The sequence below is a fragment of the Thermobia domestica genome, chromosome 2 (assembly GCF_964235325.1).
Source record: "Thermobia domestica chromosome 2, izTheDome1.hap1.1, whole genome shotgun sequence".
Classification (NCBI taxonomy): domain Eukaryota; kingdom Metazoa; phylum Arthropoda; class Insecta; order Zygentoma; family Lepismatidae; genus Thermobia; species Thermobia domestica.
The window spans coordinates 266,643,166-266,666,040 of NC_137455.1; the positions used below are offsets into that span (position 1 = coordinate 266,643,166).

At 36.9% G+C, this 22,875-nt stretch overlaps 1 protein-coding gene and 1 long non-coding RNA gene across 3 annotated transcripts in view; one reads left to right on the forward strand and one right to left on the reverse strand.

The window, feature by feature from the left end:
- Positions 1 to 17,335, forward strand: part of Mat1 (CDK-activating kinase assembly factor) — a 59,574-nt gene extending 42,239 nt beyond the window's left edge. For both annotated transcript variants that reach the window (XM_081748664.1, XM_081748663.1), the window contains exon 5: positions 16,748 to 17,335. In XM_081748664.1, coding sequence (XP_081604790.1) covers positions 16,748 to 17,287 — 540 coding nt within the window. In that variant the 3' untranslated portion in view covers positions 17,288 to 17,335. The remainder of the gene's footprint in view (positions 1 to 16,747) is intronic.
- Positions 1 to 22,875, reverse strand: part of LOC145679811 (uncharacterized) — a 180,888-nt gene that overhangs the window by 126,669 nt on the left and 31,344 nt on the right. The window lies entirely within an intron of this gene.

Below are 22,875 nucleotides of genomic sequence, written 5' to 3' on the forward strand. Positions count from 1 at the left end.
TCATCAATTCAAAGATTTCATACCTTGCTCTGAGCTATAGTTGTAAAATCCTATTGCTAATATTGCTTCTGCACTATTTTGTTCGCATCGAAATTTACACTCTTTATTATTCATTTTGAAATTGTAGGAAGTTACATTAAATATACTTTTCGTTACTATTGATATCTGTAATTTATATTATATGCTTACCTTATCTTACCATCTGGCTCCGGGTGACTTTGGCTTCTTCCAGTGCTTGTCTTCAGTCTGTTATCTTCCTGAATTTCTCCATATATCCTTGGACTTCCAGTATTGTCGCTTATAACACCATCTATGCATTTATTTTGCTTTTTTTTTCTTCTGTTGGAATGAAGTCTTTCCTTCGTTATTTTCCGTGGTAGTAGATATTCCCCATCCTTAATACTTCTTGTAGCTATTTTATTCACTTAAATTTTATACATCTAAGTATGTTCCAACTTTGAATTATATCATAAATTTATTTACCATTTCCAATTCTCCATGTTTCTTTTTCTTTAACTGCTCCATAGATTTTTTAAATTATTCTTCTTCTTTCGAAAATTATTAAATGTACTTGATTTTATTTTATCACTGGCCGCACTTCTGAGTCATATGCTACCACTGGCCTATTACTGTTTTGTAGATTTTTCATTTTTATCGGTCTTCTTTTGTTTTCAGAAATTGCGTGTTTGCATTGCATGCTTTGTTGTATTCTTCCTTTAATGATATCCATTATGAAATTTCTGTCTGTGATTGGTAGTCCTAAATGCTCGTATTTGAACTTTTTGACTTTTTTTTTTTTTTTTTTTTTTATAGATTTTTGGTGTGTTGTGTGTGGTTGCAAAATTACAACAGGAAATGACTGTAATGGGTAAAATAAAAGCATAACAAAATCTTCAGTGTAATGACCTACGATCATGTCTTGTGGCCGGTTAAGATATTTAATGATTTGGAAGAACTGGTGCAATAAGGATATGGGAGAAAATGAAAAATAAAAATTGGACACGATGTTCTCTACCATTAACTCCCTTTGCCTGGGATCGAATATAGGACAGACTTCTTGAAATAGAGGTGAACGCTCTATCACTAAGTCACCATGTACCTCTTCCTTCCGCACCCACAGTAGCAGAAAAAAGGAGTAAAGCTAATGACACATGAAAGCAACAAAACTGGTTAATAACAAAAAAATATACAGGTTTGTGTAAAGGAGATAAGTATTTCGAAAAACGTGGGTAAATGAACCTTTGAGGTAGATAATAGCAAAGACAATAATACTACAGAAGTGGAGTACAGCCGACTCACAGAGGAACACAACATGGATTGTTCAAATATGCAAAGATAAAATAAAACGTGTAAAATCTATCCATCCTCCGTACCACTGTGAAGATAGATTAAGGGCCGGATTCTCTCTCATTTGGTTTGAGTTTAGCGTTCCTCTTAGCAGCATGGCTATATAAAACGTGGACCTAGAGCTTAACGTGGAATCCGAACCACATGAGCTTCCGTCGGGAATCGCATCCGAATCTTCCGCGCCACAGGCGCGGATTCTCTCTTGTTACGTCATTGATTAGAGTTGTGAAGTTTTTGGTGCGAGTGGTCCCGGTGCGATTCCTGATCGGGATACTCGGTCAAAATGTGTAAAAGCGTCTTCAGCCCAACTATCCTGAGTGAGTTTTCTCCGGGATTTTGTCATTCACACGAGGCAATCTCAGGAACCTAAAGATCTCAGAGCGATGCCTTACTTCCTCGGATTTCATCTCTCGTACATGACGAGCTTAAAAGGCCACAGATGTTGAATTCCCAGAAATATAATTTCTAATGTATTGTGAAGCTACTTACCCACCTTTCTTTTAATTAACGTTTCACAGTGGTGCCCCTCAGGCTAAAGGAGATGGATGATTAAAGAATAATTAAAAGAGTTGGCGGATCGAGAATGTGCTAGAAAGTGGGAGAACCCTGAGAAAACCCGTGGACACGGTTGTGTACACCACAACCCGCCTAGAAATCTCCAATGAATAATAATATGTAGTATGGGGACACGGACGTAGGATAGCCGTTTGCATCGGGTTAAATCAAACGTGCAGGACAACGAAAGCACTAGTGTTATGAATTTAGTAACGTGAACTAGTGTGGAAGATGTTGCTTATATCCGTCGTGTACTTTTGCAATTGTAGGTAACTCCATAAAGAATAGAGGAAGGAATGAGAATAGTGTTTGTTTTTCTGCTGTATATATGACAATGAAGTACAGAAGGTGCATAGGCCATTCACTAAAGTCTGTTTTCAGTGTTAGTAGTAGTCACTAGTAGTAACAAAACACATGTTGGTTCCACTGGAGCTTTCCATCCGAACTTCGTATCTTCTCCGCAGGTTTCTTGCAGTAGTATGGCTTAATAGTGTAGAAGGACATTAACGTGTTGTAGTCGCCACTTTTTTCTTTTTATTATTATTATTATTATTATTATTATTATTATTATTATTATTATTATTATTATTATTATTATTCAGTTTGTGAGAAAAGTAAAACGACAGTAATTCCCTGTTTAATTGTGATGGTGTTGCATACCTCTTGATCTTCTGCAGTAAAATACGTATATTTACAGTAGTAAGGATGGCAGACTACTCCACTTCTGAGCTGGCAGACATACACTTTATTTTGGAGAGGCAAGAAGTAATAGCCGGGAAGCTGGTCACCAATATAGTGAACGGTTCCCGAATCGGAAGTTAGCGTCACTTTATATATATATATAATATAACAATTTTATGTTTGCTTTTGAGAGACGAGATCTGTTTTGCCACCTTGACAAGAACGTGGTTGACCTCGTGTAGTCTATACGGATCAGTCTGAAGAAGTATTTGTTCGATAGCGGCACGTCCTGGTAACACCACCACATGCTATTGGCCGAGCGCTCAACGCTCACTATGTCAATGTGTAGCGCGTCCTCAATGAGGAAGAGATGCACTCATTCAATTTATGTACGATGCAATAAAACTTTCTCCGCCAATCAGGCATTTTGCCAATGGTTTCTCCAGCAAATTGCTTACTATACCTGCCTTTCCAACTTTGGTTCTGCGAATCCACATGTTATTCTTTTCCACCACCAACAACACATGTTTATATTAAATGTCCGGTGTGGTAGTGCAGGGCCATCCTATTGGTTCTTATTTATTAATCTAATTCGTCTTTGTGGCTGCCGTACTTTTCTACGTGATATCTTGCCGGAACTTCTGGAGAATGTGCCAATTAGCAGTTAAGCATCAAATATAGTTGCAACACAACAGCGCACTTGCACATTTTGATACGGATGTTGGAAACTTCGTAAATGAAATATTCGCAGTGCGTTGGAGTGGCCGTCCTGAGCCTTCGCCTTCGTTATCACATTCGCCTGACATAACTGTGTTGGATTTCTTTCTATGAGATAAGATGAAACTAGTGTACGAAATACCTATCGCAACACGCGAAGACCTCGTTGCCTGTATTACTGCAGCTGCAGCATGATGATCTAAAGAAATGCCAGGCGTATATGACTGTATTCAGCAACACGATGCTATGGATGCTAACTCTGTAATGGGGCCAATGGCGGAAAGTTTCAGCACCGTCTCTGACGCGTTCCTCTGTCGCACAGAAACCAACTTCACAATATTATGTAGGAACTGATGCAGAGAAAAGTCCCAATGTATTGGATGATGATACAGGGGGACTCATTTTACATGTCTGATCGTTGTATATTTAAATAGATTTCTTTGGTCAGCCTCTCACAGCACTTCTGTAGTATTGTCGTCTTTGTTATTATACATCTCGTAGGTTTATTTACATACGCAGTTTGAGATGTTTATCTTTCTAGCACAGCCTTGTTCAATTGTTTATTACATAACCACATTATTGCTTTCATGTGCCATCGCCTCTCATGCATTGTTAACCATCTTTTGTCCACTACAGCAGAGGTGGGGAGGAAGGGGTGCATGGTTGACTCAGTGATAGAACGTTCACCTAGGGTTCCCACTTTCGATCCCAGGCTAAGTGATTTTGTGGTAGTGAACATTGTTTTATATATATATATATATATATATGTATATATATATATATATATATATATATATATATATATATATATATATATATATATATATATATTGGACCGTCGTTTTACATGTCATGAATTACACCCAAATTTCCTAACGGAATATCCGAGAAACCCTTACTTTCTGTGGGTGAATCCCTTGCACCGCCACCTAAAGATTATGAATTACGTATTTTTGGGTAGAACATATTAAAATCTAAGACAATTAGTCAATTAGTCAGTTGGTCAATTAGTCTCTTCAGCTCAATGACTAATTATTTTGGAGATACTTAGTTCTAAAGTTCATTTTTCCTCGATTTCATCAGCCTGTAATTCCGAGATTCAGCTATTCTGAGGAAATATGTACTGGTACTTTTTTTTTCTTGTTTGTATGACTAGATTCGCTTCCCAAGCTTCGTAAATGATCTTCGAAAACACCGTGTATTTTTTCTTATTATTCTGGCGATCATTTCTGTTAATATTTTATGTATTGTATTTAGTAACATGGTTCCTCTATAGTTAGAAAATTCAGTTTTCTCTCCTTGCCCTATTCGTGCCTTCTATTTTTCGGGTATTCTATCTTCTTTCTATGTCTGTTCTATTAATCAGCAAATTTCTTCTATCGTTTGGATTTCCCAGTTTTCTCATTCTGTTACTATTTCGTCTTCTTTTGCTGATCTATTGTTCCGTGCTTTTCTCATAGTTTTTCCTCTTCTTCCTTTGTTGAATTATCCTCGTTTTCTTCACTGTGAGGATTATTTGTCCCTTGTTCATTTCTTTCCTTTTTATGAGTATCTGTCTGTCATATTGTATTAGAAGATATTCTCTCCATTTTTGTATCATTTTCCTCACATTTTCCATTAATCCTACCTTCTTGATTTTTATGTCCTGTGTTTTTTGGTAGGTTTTCATTATTAATTTTGTATTGCTTTTTATAGCTTCATCGTAAAACTGTAGTGTTCTATTTCTTGCCTTCTCCTGCATGTTTCGTTGTTTCTGTTCTTATGTAACTCCTTATACTTTTCATAATTAGTTGTTGTTTCCCTCTGCAGCATCTTTCTTTGACCATTTTCTTTATTATTATTATTATGTTCTTACATTCTTGATCAAACCAGTTTCTAATTTCTTCCTCTGGATTCTGTCCGAAGGTTTTGTCTGCTGCTTCTTTTAATTCTTGTGTAATATTCTAACCTGTTGCTGTTTATTTTTGTATTATTTTACAATATTATCTCTCTTTTCAAACTGTCTGTTTTCTGTAATTTCCAATTTTTTCATATTCCATTTCCTTCTTATTTTCTTCGTTGTATTTTACTGCTTTTCTCTTTGATTTTAAATAAATTGGTCAATGTCGCATTTATATCCTGTATACGTTTTTGGTGGGTGCTGAGTGTCTGGTATGCGTAATGTAGTCGGTTCGGTTTGCCTATTATTGTCGAGAGACTTCCACGTTCATAAGTGAACTCTGTTACTCGGGAACCAAGTGCTCTTTGTGGTCCTTAACTAACTAATTCTATGGTCTATGGAACCCAGAGAATCAATGCCGCGTTTACAAAAGCTCTTCACTGACTTCTGTCCTTAGCCAACTGGATCCAGTTTCTACTTTGTATTCCTATTTCTGCGAGATCCATCTTAATATTGTCCTCCCATCTGCGCCTAGATCTTCCTAATGGTCGTTTTCCGATTGGTCTTCCAGTCAAGACTTTGAAAGCGTTTCTACTTTCTTCCATTCTGACTACATGATCTGCCTACCCGAACCTCTTTCAAACGCTCCTCATGGTATAATTTTTTTTCCAGTCAATGTTACAACCAGTTTCTCTTCCTCGTTTTAAATAGTCTAAATTTGTTCTCTCTCCGCACCCACATCTCTAAACCCTGCAGTCTTTTTTTCGTCATTTTTGCTGTTTCATAAAGTACAATACTCCACACGAAACATTTAGAAGTAAGTATTTTTCCTACCTCTTCCTGTAAGAACCCGTAAGTTAGACTTTCCTTCTTAAATGTTTCTTTCACTATTCCTGTTCTTGCTTTTATTTTACGTTCACACTTCATATCTTCATTAGTAATACTGTCTACTTCCTCCCTTCCAACTTCTACATTTCATACCGACTACTTCGTTACCTTCACCAACGCTTTTGTCTTTTAAACGTTTATTTTCATTCCATACTCTTCATAGCTTTTCCTTAACTTTTCTAACATCGTAATAATTTTATGTTCAGATTTCTCACCAAATGCCAAACCGTATACCCTTAAACCAGGGATGCAAATAACCACTCGCCGGGCGAGTAATTCATCGATGCGGGCGAGTATTTAAAATCGTACCGAAGGTAAGTAAGTGATTTCTATTGTGAGATGTGGGCCAGTAGCTTTTTTGTTGGGCTAGTAAAATTTAGTTGCTTATTTGCATCCCTGACTTAAACCTTTGCCTTACCAAAATACCATCTTCATTATGCAGGCTTCTTCACTATCTCTTCTAGAGACGAGGGGCTGCTGGAAAGTTCGTAGCCCAATCCAGAAGCAGTATACGTGGAATGATAAAATTTTACAGTTATTCCACATACTCTCCTCGAAGTCCAATCTTTTTCGTTGCACCGTGCTTGAATTTTTACAGACTAGTACATAAAAAAATCTGAAGTCTGTTTCTCGTACCATTCTTTTGTAGCACTAATCATCTCCTTATCATATCGAAAATGACGTCCTTTTAACTGTTGTTTGAGTTTAGAGAATAAGTAATACCCTGATAGAGATAGATCTGAGGAGTAAAGAGGACGATCTAGACATTGAAACTCTAGATCGTGCAATGTCAGTTACGTTTGCAGTGCTCGATAGACGGGAGCATTGTTTTGAAGAAACAAAATTTCTTTTTTCTTTTCAATTTTCCGCGGCGTCGTACTTTTAGTTTGTCCTTCAGTTTTGTGATTAGTAATACTCTGACCCGTGGGCCGGTAGCTTATGAGTGCGACTCCATCCTTATCTTAGAAGAATATTGCAAACGCTTTCCCAGCCGACTTCCGTCTCTTGAACTTTTGGGGGAAGGAGAACCTGAGTGCCATCATTCCAATGACTGTTGTTTCGTTTCAGGATCGTAGTTGTACAACCATGTTTTGTCCATGGTTACTACTCTTGACAGAAACTGGTCGGCATTGTGGTCAGTATGGAAGATGACTTCCTTTAATGCCCTCACTCTTTTACGCTTTTGATCTGCTAACAGAGTTTTGGGAACCCATTTTGTCGAGAATTTGCATATGTTTAAGTCGTTATGAATTGTGATACCGACACATTCCTGAGAAAGCTCACAATCTCTACCAAACGTTTTGCTGAGCTTCTGCGGTTTTCAAGAATAATTTCATAAATTTCATCCACGATTTCGGGAACAGTCACTGTTTTTGGTCTTCCTGCACGTGGAGCATCATCTGTTGAGAAATCACCACGTTTAAATCGTGCCACTCACTCCTTCACCATTGCATATGACGGAGAAGAGTCCCATAGTGTTTCACTGATTTCCTCATGAATTTACTTCAGTGACTTTCCTTGGTGGAACAAAAATTTGATGACAGTTCTGGTCTCGATGTTCGTGAAGTTCGCTGGTTGTTCACACATTATCACTTCAGGGGGCTGAAAAACACAATAAGGATTTTGTTATTAATATGAAAATTTGTATTAGTGCATACATATATGTTCTTTAAAACTGTATAATTTCAACATACCTGCACTGCTTCTGGGTTGGGCTACAAATTTTTCAGCATCCCCTCGTACGTATTAAATAACGTCCCTTCTAATTTCACTTTTCTTTTCTCATTTCATTTCTTATTCAACACTTACTTGTTGATTCATATATAAGTGTCTTATGAGTCTTCGATCGTTCCATTCGAACCTCACCTCCTTTAGAACTCCCATCAACGTACCCCAGTTCACCAGGTCAAAAGATTTTGTGTTTAAAGGTGTGTTTAGATCAATAAACAGAATATTCACCTCCTTCCCTTTTTATTCAAACTTTTCTCCAATTATGCTTAATAAGCCAAAAGCAGCACTTTACCATTATTCGCCCTAAACAGGAACAACTTTCTCTGTTTCCTCATTTCGTTTTTTTTGTATTGCCTTGTGTCAGGGTTGGCTGGTTTAAACCAAATGGTTTAAAAAAAAAACTGGTTTAAACCAAAAAAACAAAAATGTTCGTAAAAGTGTAAGTGTTCGTAAAATCTTGATAAACATACATTTGTGGGTTATCACGTTTCACTCCCATATATTATTCGTATTGTATTCAGACCTAAATTCCTCATTCAGTACTCAAAGAGATTATGCTACAAAAGCAACTTTTGTTCTTTTTATAAGTTTATGAATGTTTCTTTTGTGATTTCTTTATAGTTTGTTATTATTGTTATGCAAGTGCAATCAAAGAAAAATTCTAAATATTGTTTCGTTTTAATAATGTTTACTATTGGTAAAATACATCGAAGTGCTGTACTTTTTTTTTGGGGGGGGGGGTCATACAAACCCCACGAGAGGCATTTATTGAAATCAGAAATATCTTTGGTATCTATTTATGTATAAATGGGTCAGAACCAAAGTGGACTTAAATTAATTCGTATCTTTATTCACTTTTCTTCCTGATATGCAAATTTTAAGTCGTTTCATTTCTTTAACTTGGACTAATAAAAGTCGTAGTAAACTAACTTGGACTAAATTAGTTCTTCTGTACTCTGCAATATTTTGAAATTGTCCATATGTAATTCTGAATAATGGTTTCATTTGTGCAACTGTTTTTTTTTTTTTTTTCCTTCTGAAATGGCTCTTGACAATTATATTAACAAGTATGTAAAGATCAGTACAACGTATTTTTTTATCAGGAGCCCTTTGTGCGTGATTTGGCAGACGTATCGCCAGTTAATCCCGGTTTCGAGTTCAAATAGAGGACAATTTCTCTTGGATGTAAGCCGAGAAGCGGTTTGGATTTCGTTTTAATCTTATGTAACCCCTTCCAGCATAACCCGGTTGTTGTATATTAACACCAGGGTTGGCTGGTTTAATCCAAGGTGGTTTAAACACACTCACACACACACAAAAAAAAAAAAAAAAAAAAAAAAGAAAGAAACGAAAAATGCTTTAAATCGTGTGAACTTAATGGTGACGTTTCCACATATCAAACCATCCGCATTACGTTTATCTACTTTTCACCTTTTAATCAAGGGGTCCCGTGTTCAATTCTTGGTCGAACCAGGGGTGCCCATCCCCCCAAAGCTGATGGCGCACTCCCCCCCCAAAACTAATAATCTCTTTCCTCCTCAAAACTCAAGTCCTCTAAAAACAATTGCCCAGTGTAGCAGTAGTTTTTATAGTACTAGTACTTGTTATTTTTGTTGTTTTTATTTCCTGTAGTAGTATTATAGAATGCTTGTAGTAGTAGTAGGGGCAGTAGTAATTATAAAAATGGCATTACTTTTATTAGTAGTCTGCTGAAACATTCTCTCTCCACTTTAAGTCATAGAGATAAATACTATACAGAGTGCGTGCTGAGGTCGTTTTATTGATGTCATTTCACGCAGTATAAAATTATATGAGAGAACCGCAGTACCAGGCTATTTTAACCGATCTACTGTTCGGTTACGTTTATATTTATTTATTTATTCATTTATTTATTTATTATGGACGACATATAATACGTAACAATATTCTGTTACTACTTGATGTATGATGAATGATCATATTTTCTATAGTTTTCTATGTGTGTGAATGTGTGATTACATTTTCCAGGATCTGCGAAAAACGAATAACTGCCTAGCTGGCTTCACTCTGTACAATACATGGAGCTGAATATATAGAATACTACTGGAGGGGCCTCTCACGGAAAGTCTCTATTTTACACAGTGATGCCACTTTTGAGCTGGTTTTCAGTTTACCGCAGGCCCTGGAAAATGTAATCGCACAAACAGAAAACTATACAAAATTTATTTATTATACATCATGTAGCAATTGAACAGCATTACTTATTAAGTGTCGTACATGGTATAAATAAGAAATAAATAAATGCTCCCAGCAGAAAATGGGTAAATTACCTACACAAAGCGATAAACCGACCAGCCCATCCTTTCATATAGCAACTTGCGCGGTACTTCATTCATAGAGTTTCTAAGCAGGGGGTAGGGGGATTCATTCTCGAGATTTAAAAAAAAAAAAAAAAATCGCATCGTGTTGCAATTTTATTCTGACGACAGCAAAATTACTTATTCGACATTAGAGTAAAATTCTTCCCCAATTTTTTTCTCGATGGCACAACTTGCGCCATTCATCCCTCCTGTGGGCGGCCCTTCTCTCTTAAAACGAACCAACCTTTCCTTTCATACGGCTACTTGCGCGGTACTTCATTCATCGAGTATCGAAGCAGAGGGTACGGGGGTTCACCCCGGAGAATTTTTGAAAATTAGCTTCTCAAAATCGTGTTTTAATGCTATTCCGACAGTAAAATTGCTAGTTCGAAAGTAGAGTAAAATCCCCCCCCCAAAATTTTTCTCAATGGCGCAGCTTGCGCCATACATCCCCCTGTGGGCGGCCCTGGGTCGAACCACAACCCATCTTTCAAGTGTAAACCAAGTAGCGATTCGAGGTGTCCCATTAAGCGAAAGTGTTCTCCGTGATAACCGTGGTGTTTCATAGGAATATTAAGTCTAAACATACGAAATGAAACCAAATTATACATTTCTTCTTGAATGAATGCCTGTTGCTTTATAAAGAAGCCAAGGTCGCTTAAATATATTGATAAAAATTGGCAAAATTTAACAACTGCCTACGTAGCTTCCAACATCAACTTGGATATGACTTTGTTTTAATTTTATTGAATGATATTTACATACAAAATTTGTAATTTAATACCTCAGTTTTAGCGTAGTGATTACGATATGTTGACCTTAAAATTTTACATACAAATACATTTAAAGTAATAACAGGATTTTCCCAATGGCTAAGGCGGGAGTTTCACGATTTATATGTAATTCTACTTTTATAACTGTTTGTCTTTTTGTTCTTTTGAAATGACTCTTGACAGTTATATTAACAAGTACGCCTATGTAAAAATCAGTTCAACGTATTTTTATCAGGAGTCCTTCGTGAGTGAGTCGGCAATCGCATTTGTGACCAATTAGTCCCGGTTTCGTGTCCAAAAGGACAATTTCTCTTGGATGTAAGTCGAGAAGCGGTTTGGATTCCGCTTTAAGCTTATGTGACCCCTTCCAGCATAACCTTGTTGCATAATAACACCAAGGCGAAACAAACTAATTTCTGTCCATATCTAATATAAATACATAGAGTAAATTATTTAAACAAAAGAAAAAATGTGGTTTAAACAAAAAAAAAACTGTTTTTTTTTTTTTCAATAAAACCATGGTTTTTGCCAACCCTGCCTTGTGTTCAGTATTCGAAGCATAATTTTTGCTGCATCTGATGTGATAGTAATGGATGTGTAGTTCACACATCTTTCTTACCCAGCGATGTCGTTGTGGTTTTTAGGAAATCTTTTGGTCACCTTCCCATTTCATATATTTCATTACAAAGTCGGGTTGATTCTTTTATGCCCTTTTACCCCCCTTTTTCTTAATGAATTTGATTGGTATATTATCAGTTCATGTTCCCCATCTCAATATATCTTTTTTCAAATTCATCCTAAAGTATGGTAAACCCTTCATAATTGTCATTTATTGTATTTTTTACTTCAACATTTAGGCTACGTGGTCTATTCCTATCTTCATATAAGTCCTCAGTATTTTCTTTTCATCTTCTTAAGACTTCGTTCCACCCGTTGGCCACATTTTCATTCATATTTTCTACTGTCATCGTAATACCTCTTTGTTTCCTTCGAAGTTTCATAGATTTCACCTTGTACAATTCCTCATATTTCCTTACTTCTTTCTAATTCTTCTGGTCTTCCATTTTCCTTTGTAAAATTCGTCCTTTTCTCTGTCTGTTTCCCTTTGGAATTCGTTGTTTAATTTATTTTCCTGTACGTTTTTTCTGTATTAACCTCCTTCCATGTTTTCCTTTCCTTCATTTTCTGTAACATCTGTTCCGTAACCCTTAATTTCTTAGTCGTTTTCTGTTCGTAGCACTACTTCTGCAACCTAATGCATGTGAATTTGAGTATGTTTTCATCGCACGTTAATACCTTCATCTATCTTTTCCATGCTTGAACATTTCAAATTTTCGAATATTACTAATCCCGAAAACCAGATTGTAGAAGCTTTCTTCCATCGTCAACACCTTGTTGCTGTATTTTTAAAAATTTAGATTAGGCTTATGACACAACTTTGCGCCATAGAATCTTGAAACTGCTATACGACTTTCGCTCTTCGTGGCCACAAAGCAGTGTCAGCACCACACTGTTCCTATCGCAGATCAAGATTCATGTATGTGATCTGCTTTACGTTGACAATCTTGTTATTTATTGCCGCTCAAGATATTTTCGTAGAATTACTCGACAGTTTTAGTTGACGTTAAATCGTCTTGACAGACTTTCGCTATCCTAGCCAAAAAACACAGTATGTGCACTTCTGTCGCTAACGAACTTGCTTTGTTGATCCGGACTTGTATCACGGTGGCACTTGTCTGATATTTGCAGACACAACCCAGTTTTTGGATTTGACATTTGATTGCTGCTTAACGTGGACACAGCATATTCGTAATCATGAGTACTCTTGTCCCCGAGTGTGCTTGGGACCCCGGGTTCATACTCTGCTCCCGCCAAGTGAACTTTGTGATGGACGAACACCGTGTGCGTGGGTTTCCTCGGGGTTCTCCCGTTTCCTCCCACTTTCTTCATTCCACCATTTCATTCATCTCTCATCATCACCGTCTCCTTTAGCCTAGCCGGCATAACTGTGGGACGTAAAACTCAAAAATTTCATTTTCTTGTCTCTGAGCTCTGAATTTACTTCTTGTACATTCCCACCGGACCTCGGGTGTTAAACTTAACTGTTTACTATGATTATATCGTGTCTAATTCGGTCCAAATTAGACTACGGGAGTATTGCGTATTCATCTGCTCGTTCTCCTGCTGAAACAACTTGATAGTAGCAGGAGAACGGGAATGAATACGCTGGGAATTCTGCTAGTTAATGGGGTCTTTCGCACTAGTCTTGTTCCTAGCTTTTATGCAGAAGGAAATGAACCACTGTTAGCCTGTTGTTGTGAGAGCTTCTCAGAAATTATACAGCACATGTGCATTATATATCTGATAATTTTAGCAACTTCCTATTGCATAGTGGTCAGATTTACGACTGCACGACCTCTACGTCCTCATAGTGTGTTCGTATGTGCGAAAGTCTTACTGCTGACAAATTTGAGTGGCCGTCTCTTTGCTTGCTATGTGTTTGTGCTGTTTCACATGGCTGCTTACTCCACCCAGACTCGATTTTCTTTTGGCGTCACACACTAAACAGCACACAAGCAACTGGAATTCCTGCAGGAGTTCGGAGTGTCACTAGGACAATACACCGATTCTAGTGTGATGCATACCAATGTCTCACAAGGATATAACTCTGTTGACTGTGCCTTCGTTACGGACAAGAATAGCTCAATTTAGTCTGCATCGCCTGTGTTCAGTATTTACTGCTGAACTAACAGCAGTTAAGTTTGTCCTTGACCATGTTCTTCAACTTTTGTTACATCATGTGCCTATCTTCACTGATTCACAAAGCGTTACTGTAAGCCTGCAGAGTATTTTCACTAAATACCCTTTAGTGCAAGACATTATTGAGAGATAGGATCAGCTACAACAAAATTGCGACGTCGTTGTCTCCTGCGTGCCGGCACACGTGGACATTTTGGTAAACGAGCGTGCTGACACAGCAGTCAAGAACGCTGCGTTTTCAGATGTTGCATTGAAGCAATATTTCCCATGCTCGGATCTCCGTAGTTATTCATGGCGCTAACCGTCCGTATTGTGAAAATTATCGTTCCACTGAATATTCCGCACATTCTTGTAGAATGTCCAGAAAACTCAGACTACCTAAAGATCTTGATCAGGTCTAGGAAATAATGCGATATTTAGTGACTAGATTCTCTCTTCATTCGTACGATTGGAATGGTTAACATGCACTGAGAAATTTTTGTTTTAGATTTTTTTCCTGTTATGAGTTTCTGTTATTTTTCAATCATTTTCTTGTTATATATTTTAGATTTTATTATTTATTCCTTTATCGTTTCTCTAAAGCAGCGTTTCCCAACCGGTGTGCCGTGAATGGGCCGCTGGTGTGCCGCGAGTAAATCAAAATAAAATTATTAATTATATAGCAATTAAATCTCAGGACATAGGGAAAAATGTATATTTGTATTTCACATTATTATGAACCTCTAATATAAATCTACAATATATTTTAAGTTTCATACCGCGTTACTTTTTTTGTACATTTTTAATATTGAAAAAGGTATTTATCATTGTTATGACGTTATGACCATTATTGCTTCTTTATTGTTACAAACTATTTTAACTTCAAATTTTAAAATATTCAATCCTTTCGACAAAACAAACATGCATACGAGTTACCTACATTTGTGTTTTAAAAGTAAAAGAGATTTGTTTGTTCGTTATTTAGTGATCTTCCTTGTTAGTGGAAGTTTGTGTGCAGTTTTTGAAAAAGAAAGCGTATTTTTAAAAACCTAAGTCTAATATTTCATTGCAATTGTTTCCTATTTTTAAATTAGAGTGAAAAATAAGCATAATGATGTACCATGGTGGAAAACCAGTGATCGAGCTTGAGATCAGTAATCACAGAAAAAAATAGCATGGTATTTTATATTTAAACATAATAAAATCTGTGTGTGCCGCGAGAATTCAAGTTACACCCATAGTGTGCCGCAAGTTGAAAATGGTTGGGAAACGCTGCTCTAAAGTTTCAATGACCACTTTCAATGTGCAGTTTCCATCGGGTATTATCTTTATCTTGACCGGAACAAATACCCTCGTAGCTAAAGTCCCGATTAAACTTCAATCAACCGCCAGTTTGATCACTGGTGGAACTGCTGGCTTCTCTCAAGACGCCCTTTGTCTGATACTCCATTTAGACCAATTTGGAAGGGATGACCCTTCTGGTAGTGAGCACAATCCAACGTAGGTCTAAATTTCATTGAAGCCGCAATTTTCTCTACTCCACATATAAATATCTTCGTAAAGGCAGTGTCTATCGGGGAGTAACTGTACAAGACAGTGAATATGTAACTTTTAGGGTAGAGTTGAATTACATATTAATGTAGTTTGAGATTTTACATACATAAAAAATCATTTCATATTTATGGTCACAAACTTGTCTCCCGCATCTCCTTAAGAAAAACCATAACGCCACCAGCGGTGTGCCAATGTAGAAGCCTGTATGTCAGCTGTCGCCCTGTATGTGAGTTTCCACTAAAGGAAACTACATTGAAGAACACGTTGATCACGTCTATTTCATTCTTTTGGGCAAAATTTTCGAGACCGTCTTGTGCGCGGCCGTTGACATTTCAGCAACAGAAACCTTAGAGGAGCCATTAGGAGATTTCACAGAAATGCCTGTAAAATGAATTCCCATGACACATGTCACCCGATTCATGTATGCCACCGTTGATTTTGTCGTATGACTGAGCACCTTATACTAATAAATTACAACGCGAGACGTATCGCTGCCATATAAGGATAGAATATCTTGGCACTAAAGTTGCTCCGAAATATTCTACTAGAATAGACCTTATTGTTGCATTAACGTTAGACTTTTTGTTCACTGTGCGTAGAGGAATTTTTCCAGTACATCAGTAACCAACCAACAACTATAAAGCCATGAGAGAGATTTCAATCAATTTGAAGACCTACGGGATCACGTTTACAATAAATTGTATTTTTATTTTATTTTATTTTATTTATTATTTATTTATTTATTTATTTTTAAACTTTAATCGCATCCCGTTAGATAAACCCCCCAGGTGCTTTGTCCAGGGTCGCTACAAACTTCAGTGGTCTTCTCGAAGATAGTGTTCCTTCAACTTTCTAAAATTCATCTTTCTCTCTATGATATATAACAAATTCAGCATGTGACCTCAAACCGTGTTTCTTTGCAAATTGTAAAGCTTCGGGAATCAGATTATTTTCTATTGTGGAGGAACATTTTACTGTTTTTGCTCTTTGTCTTTGAGTGGGTGGATTCTTACTTCAAGGAAACTTCCTACACGTACGATGCCCATTATTTGAGGTCGCAGCAACATTAGAGATGCCTTGTTTTTGCAATTCAATACTACGTTGATTCCTTTCTTTGCTACAGGAAAACCTTTTTTCGTACACCATTTACTTATTTGGTTATAACTGTAAACAATGTTGGAAATAGTACAATGTAGCCTTCCCATGAAGCCTCTATTTTCGGAGCCATATGACCATTCATATATATTGAAGCCATTTTCACTACGAATCTAAACTACGGGCGCTTTCGAACTACCCGGAATGACCGCTCTGCTGTTTGCATACGTACTGCTACCTAATGATCGGATTTGTTACCACAAATGTGAACGACCTTCCATAAGTGGTGTAACGGCATTAAGGAAGAACTTGAGTAGTAAGGGCTCTTAAATGTAATAAGTGTTACCAGCATGCTTTGAGATTTATTATATTGACGAGGTTAATAATTCGAACTTTCATCTCCATTCATCATTTCTTTTATTTATTTAATATTTTTTCTTCCATAACAGGTGTTATTAGAGGAAGAAAAACAGCAAGAAGAGTTTCGGAAAAAGCTTTTGGTTAAAGAAGAAATGGAGAAGAAAAAGAAAATTAAGAACAAGGAGGAGATGATAGACCAATTAATGGCGGAGGAAGGAGATGCCAAGAACATTGTAGAGACTTATGCAAATATTATGCAGAAAGAAAATGAGGAATCGAAGCCTGAAAAACTTCCAACAGTAAAACAATTTTCTACGGGTATTAAATTCGGCCATGCGAGTCAACAATCTTGTGTATTCTTACCTAAAGTAGAGGAAGGACCTTTGTATTTGTACAGTGCTCCCGAAATTATTATTAACGGTCCGGTACCCCCAGGTTGGAGTGAACTGGAACGCAAAGGTTTCGTGAATAATGTGAGAGAAACGACAGTAGAGGAAGAAGCCGGTGGTTATAAATCGACATTAGCTTGTATGAGAGCGTTGCAGGAAGCTTTTGCTGGACTTTATCACATTCCAGAGAACAGAAGTCATTTGACAGAGGAAAGTGAAGAAGATAATGAGATGAGATAACAGTGATGTTTTGTATACAAAAGTCAATAAATTATTTGTATGTTTAAATACGTATCACTATTTATGTTACTAATCATAACCAATTAGACCTGATTTTATAACTTTGTATATAACTGAAATATTATTAGCCTTTTATTTAAGTGCGTATGGTAAAATTCTTTACAATTTCTAAATTTAGTAACGGAAAAAGTATAATTATTTTGTAATTCATAGTATTAAGTTTAGCTACATTTAGTAAACTAAAATATATATACTAGCTTGTTAGTGTAGAAGTATTCAGTAAATCTTTAAAAACACCCAATTTGTAATTTTTAAAAAATGTTTTGCCTCCAAAAAACGTAAGATTGTTATTTCCACTACTTGTTATTTCTTAACAGTGCCATATCGCTTGCTCCCTCAATTTTTATTGATGGGAATTGTTTGCACTCATTTGTTAACAATTTTAAGAGTTGTGAAACTGGAATTTGTTAATAGAAGATTAATTCAGTACTTAAATAGTTTTACAGAGGTATGTTGAACAACGGTAATTTGTTGCAGATATGTCGCAATGGTATTGTGATACCTAATATTACAGTGATAGTGTCATGGATACTGGAGCATTTTAAGTTTATTCGAAAAGTGGAAACTTCTTCAAAATTGAAGTTTACTTTAATAAATAAATGAACACTTATAGCTTGCAAGTACATACGAACCCCACACTAGTGCCAGGAGTAAAGTCTCTCTCCTTTGACGCATGCTGAATTAGTAATATACCGAATGTATCAAAAGGCTGGACCATAGCCAACTCCGTTATGAGTACAGATACGAAGAAAAGGAAAGAGAGGAAAGTTTTTGGACGTAGATGTTTTTCAATCTAAAGTTGTGGAATATTTCCAAATGCACCAGCAGTTTGGGCTCCACTTTGGTGAGGGGCCCTTTGCTAAACGAAAAAGAAAATTTTCAATTCAGCAGTCTGTTTGCATGAAACTGAAGGGCACGCAAAAATGACACAGTGAACATGCAGTTTGTTGTGTAGTTGAATGTAGAATACTTCAAATTCGTTTCGCAACAATGCTGTATTATTTGTGTGATGAGGGCTCAAGAGAGCAGGGTGCTGAACTAGCAACGTTGCATTTTCATTTAACATTGGGTGCTGTGGCAATGTGGTGCCCAAACGCCTGATGTGATTGGAAAAAATCCATCATTTTAGAGGGAAAACCACCTATGTCCAACATTTTTTTTTTTTAAAGTTTTGCACATGAAGAAGTTAGCCTGTGGCCCCAGACTTTTGATACACCCGGTGTAGTGTATATATACCTAGGTATATATATATATATATATATATATATATATATATATATATATATATAGTCTTACCAAAAATACAATCCCAACGTCCCAACTTTTGAGGGTTTCTATATTTCCGCCGATACAAGCGAGCGACGTCAAGAGCGATATCGTGAAGCGTGAATCATTGCTGGATGAGCTGAGGAAGTGTAAAAGTATCAGTTGTAAAAGTTCAAAATGGAATGGGGCAAATATGAAAATCATGTCGTCGTGATAGAGTTGCACAAGATAGGCAAATCACCAGGAGAGATTTTCAAAACATTCCAGAAGCTGCAAATTAGTTTCTAAAAAAAGTCGTTCACGACACTATCCAGCGCTTTGTTGAGACTGGAGCTGTGAAGGATCGTCTGCGACAAGGAAGATCACGCACAGTATGAACACCGGAACTTGTGAAAGCAGTGACGGCACGTGTCCGACAAAATCCAGTTAGAAAACAGTCAGTTATGACTCGTGAGCTAAAAATATCGAAAATGTCTGTCTTCTTACGTTAAGCAGTGACCTGGGACTCCATGCTTACAAACAACGCAAAGGACAACTCCTGACAAATGAACTAAAGCACCAAAGGCTCCTTAAAGCAAAGCGCTTACTTAAGCGTTACACAGCAAATGGGCACCGTCATATCTTTTTCACTGATGAAAGACTTTGTGTTGAGGAGACTTTCAGTGCCCAAAATGACAGTATATTTGCAACATTCTCTAGAGAATCTGGTGAAAAGTCTCCAAGGATCCAGAGGGGTTAACATCCTGCCTTAGTCATGGTGTGTTAGGATGTGATCAACGAGGGTACAAGGGAGCTCCATTTTTGTGAAAGGGAGGTCGAAACGTCAGCAAAATTGTACCAGGAGAGACTAGTCAAAAATCTCACCAACACCCTCTTCCATGAACAGAACTGGAACTACAGCAGGACTCAGCCCCGGCACACACTAGGCACGGACAACCCAACAGTGGCTGGAGGCAAATGTTCTAGACTTTATTTCCACTTCAGATTGGCCTTCTGCAAGTACATACCTAAACCCTTTGAACTTTACCAGGAGATTGTGGTCCAAGCTTCAGGAGATGGCTTGCAAGAAGAGACATTTCAATATTGAAAGTTTAAAGCGGTGTTTTCGGAAGGGAGCTGCAGGTTTTCCAGTTTTGGTGCATAATGAAATTGATGAGTGGTCACAAAGACTTAAGGACTGTATGCATACTAATGGTGGCCATTTTAAATAATTATTTGTGATTTTGGTTCATAATGCATCCGTGTAACTCATGTTATTAGGATACTAAAATATCTCTAACCATTTTGTGTCAATGTACTTTGAGACAGTATTTATGATAAGACTAGGTATATATATTGTTGGGCGAGAAGTACTTTTAGATAACATGCTGGGAAGTTTAGAAAATAAAAATAAATTGGGACAGTTTATGTTGATATTGTTTTGTAGATTGAATTGTTATAAGATTTAACCGGAGTTGAATTTATAAAATAAAGCGCTTTTGGTATACTAAATTGTAGATAATCATACATTGCTTAGTGATAAGCTCCCAGCTCAAGGATTTGGACAGAACGAATTCAGACATTTGGCGCAGTTCTTTTAAAATCGACCTGCTATGAGCCAAGCAATGTTAGAGTCATCATTTCGGTTACCTTTAAACGTACAACTACAGTGTGATAACCAAGAAATCATGTTTCTGCTATATAAGGGAGCTGTAGTTTCAACTGTAAGTTTCACTCATTGAAACAGCTGGTTTCAGCAGAGGGAGATCAATCAATACCATGATAATTTACTTAATGCGACGCATCATCAGTCACAATGATGGAACGGTTCCATATATGTAGCGCCCGTAGATTTAGCGCCCAGTATTTCTGGCTCACAGAAGGAATTTTCTATTGATTTTATCTCAATCAGGGATGTTCAGTTCATTTTACCACTCTTTCCACAGGTCGTTAATTCCTGTTATTTTCTTACATCCGTGTTCCGTGAACTTAGCGTCCACTAAGTAAAACTGTTATGAAGAGAAAGAGAGAGAGAGCAGCAGTCGATAGCACTGATTATGACGCTTCAATGAATCATAACCTCCGAAGAAGAGGGTGACGCGTAGACAGGCTTGCAATAATCGGAGTTAGACGGCAGTAAAACATCATAGTGTTCTTCTTGCCTCCATTAATTTGTGTGATATTCCTGCTGCTGAATTTTGCTTTTCTCGGAACAACATAAATATGGCATAGCACTATGTTGTCTCAAGCCCTTAATGACCCCCGATATATATATATAATCATTTTATGTATATATGGAATAACATATAATTTTAAATAAATATTTGGAGAGACAAGACAAGCTTCGGGAGGACCGTGCCCACAGTTACGTCCCTATATTATATATATATAATATTATGTGTGTGTGTACCTGCACTCAGTTCATCATTTTATTTGTATTTGGTATCGTCTAACTTAACAATACATGTTTTCTTTCTTCATTTGTTTCAGGAATTGAAAGAAAAGGGTTTGGATCTGGTGACAGAAATTCGGAGGTGTGAAATTGTTAAGTCTGGTCTCTGTAATTTAAGAAGAGCAGCATTAGGTACAGACCAAAATCCTGCAACAAGTTTGGACATAAGTTTTCCGGACGAACTTTTAAGTCTACCTGATGGCGGTAATTTTCTTGTAGTGGACGACGTTTTTGAAGATCAAACAATATTAATATTTGCGGTTGAGGACGCCAGTATACTGCTGAAACAAGGCTAATCGTTTTTTATGGATGGAACTTTCAGTAGTTGCTCCAACAATTTCAACAATTATATTCATCCATGTGGAGCTAGATAGTACTAACGAAGTAAACAGCATTTTCCCCGTTGTATTCGCGTTACTATCAAGCAAAACCGAATTAACATATAGGAGATTCTTCAATTTGCTTAATAGATGGGCCTCAGAGTGAAGTCCTCAGCTTTTAAAAATTGATTTTGAAGCGGCTGTAAAAAAGGTTCTTAATGATCTCTTCCCACAAACAAAAGTTTCGGAATGTAATTTCCATTTCATGCAATGCTTGTGGCGAAAAATACAAGAGCTTGGACTTACGCAAGATTATAGAGAAAGTGAAGATGTTAAATTATTTTGTAGAAGATGTGGAGCTTTAAGTCTTATACTCACAGAAGATATAGAGGAAGGATAATTGATAATCATGTCGAACGCACCTGACTCGCCGAAAATAGTAGAGTTTGCGAATTATTTTGTAGATCAGTGCTTGGAGAACACTACATGGCAAATTGAGAGTTGGAATTTCTATAAAGAAAAGAATAGAACAAATAACGTTGTGAAAAAATGGAATGGAAAGTTTAATTGCATCATAGGGAAAAGAACATTCGAACATATTTTTGTTGGTGAAGAAGCTGAAAGAGGAAGCTGTGAACACTATCTTTATGCGGAGGAGAATGGAATTTGGAAAGCCAGGCACCAAAAGAGCAAAAAAGTATATCAACATCGACACGAGAATAAAGAATATTCTAGAGAAATACAAGGAAACAAAGGATCTGCAAAAATGTTTAACTGCTTTGGCTTATGTCCGGAAGTTCGAACGAATTGCTAATTACGTAACTTCATTTTGTCTGTAGTCAGAGACAGTATGCGAATAGGGTAACAAATAAAAGCACGCTTCCTGTGCATATCATCACTGACAAGGGTAATACCTGCAAATTATTTTAAGAAAATTAATACATAAATATAAAGGAAATGTTTTTGATTGGCTAAAACAATAATCAAAATAGCATTGCAAGATTCACTTTAAAAAAAAATTAAAAAATAAATAAACACGCCTATATTCCTGTAAGGAATGTAACCAGTCCTAAGCCTGGAGAAAGTGTGAAGGGAAGTTTATGAAATGAAATCTTTGAGTTTTACGTCCGACGGTTATGCCAGGTATGGTAAGATGAGAATGAATGGAATAGTGGAATACAGAATGTGAGAGGAAACGGAAGAACCCCTAGAAAACCATGCATGGTGTTTGTCTATCACAAAGGCCAATTTAGAGCGAGCTGTGATCGATTAGGGACCCCAGGCACCAGATGTGGACGCTCTATCACTGAGCCAGCGGGACCTCAAAGGAAGTTTATGGGCATAATTATCAATAACTAGTAACCAAACTATAATTTCCTGGCGCTATGACCGACCAATAACGACGCCAGCTTTAACGTCTTTGAGGGAGGCAGAGAAAATTTTAGGAGGGCAGTAGTTTTTTTTTTTTTTTTAATACCCAAAACTATAAGTTATTATAACTTTAAATAAAT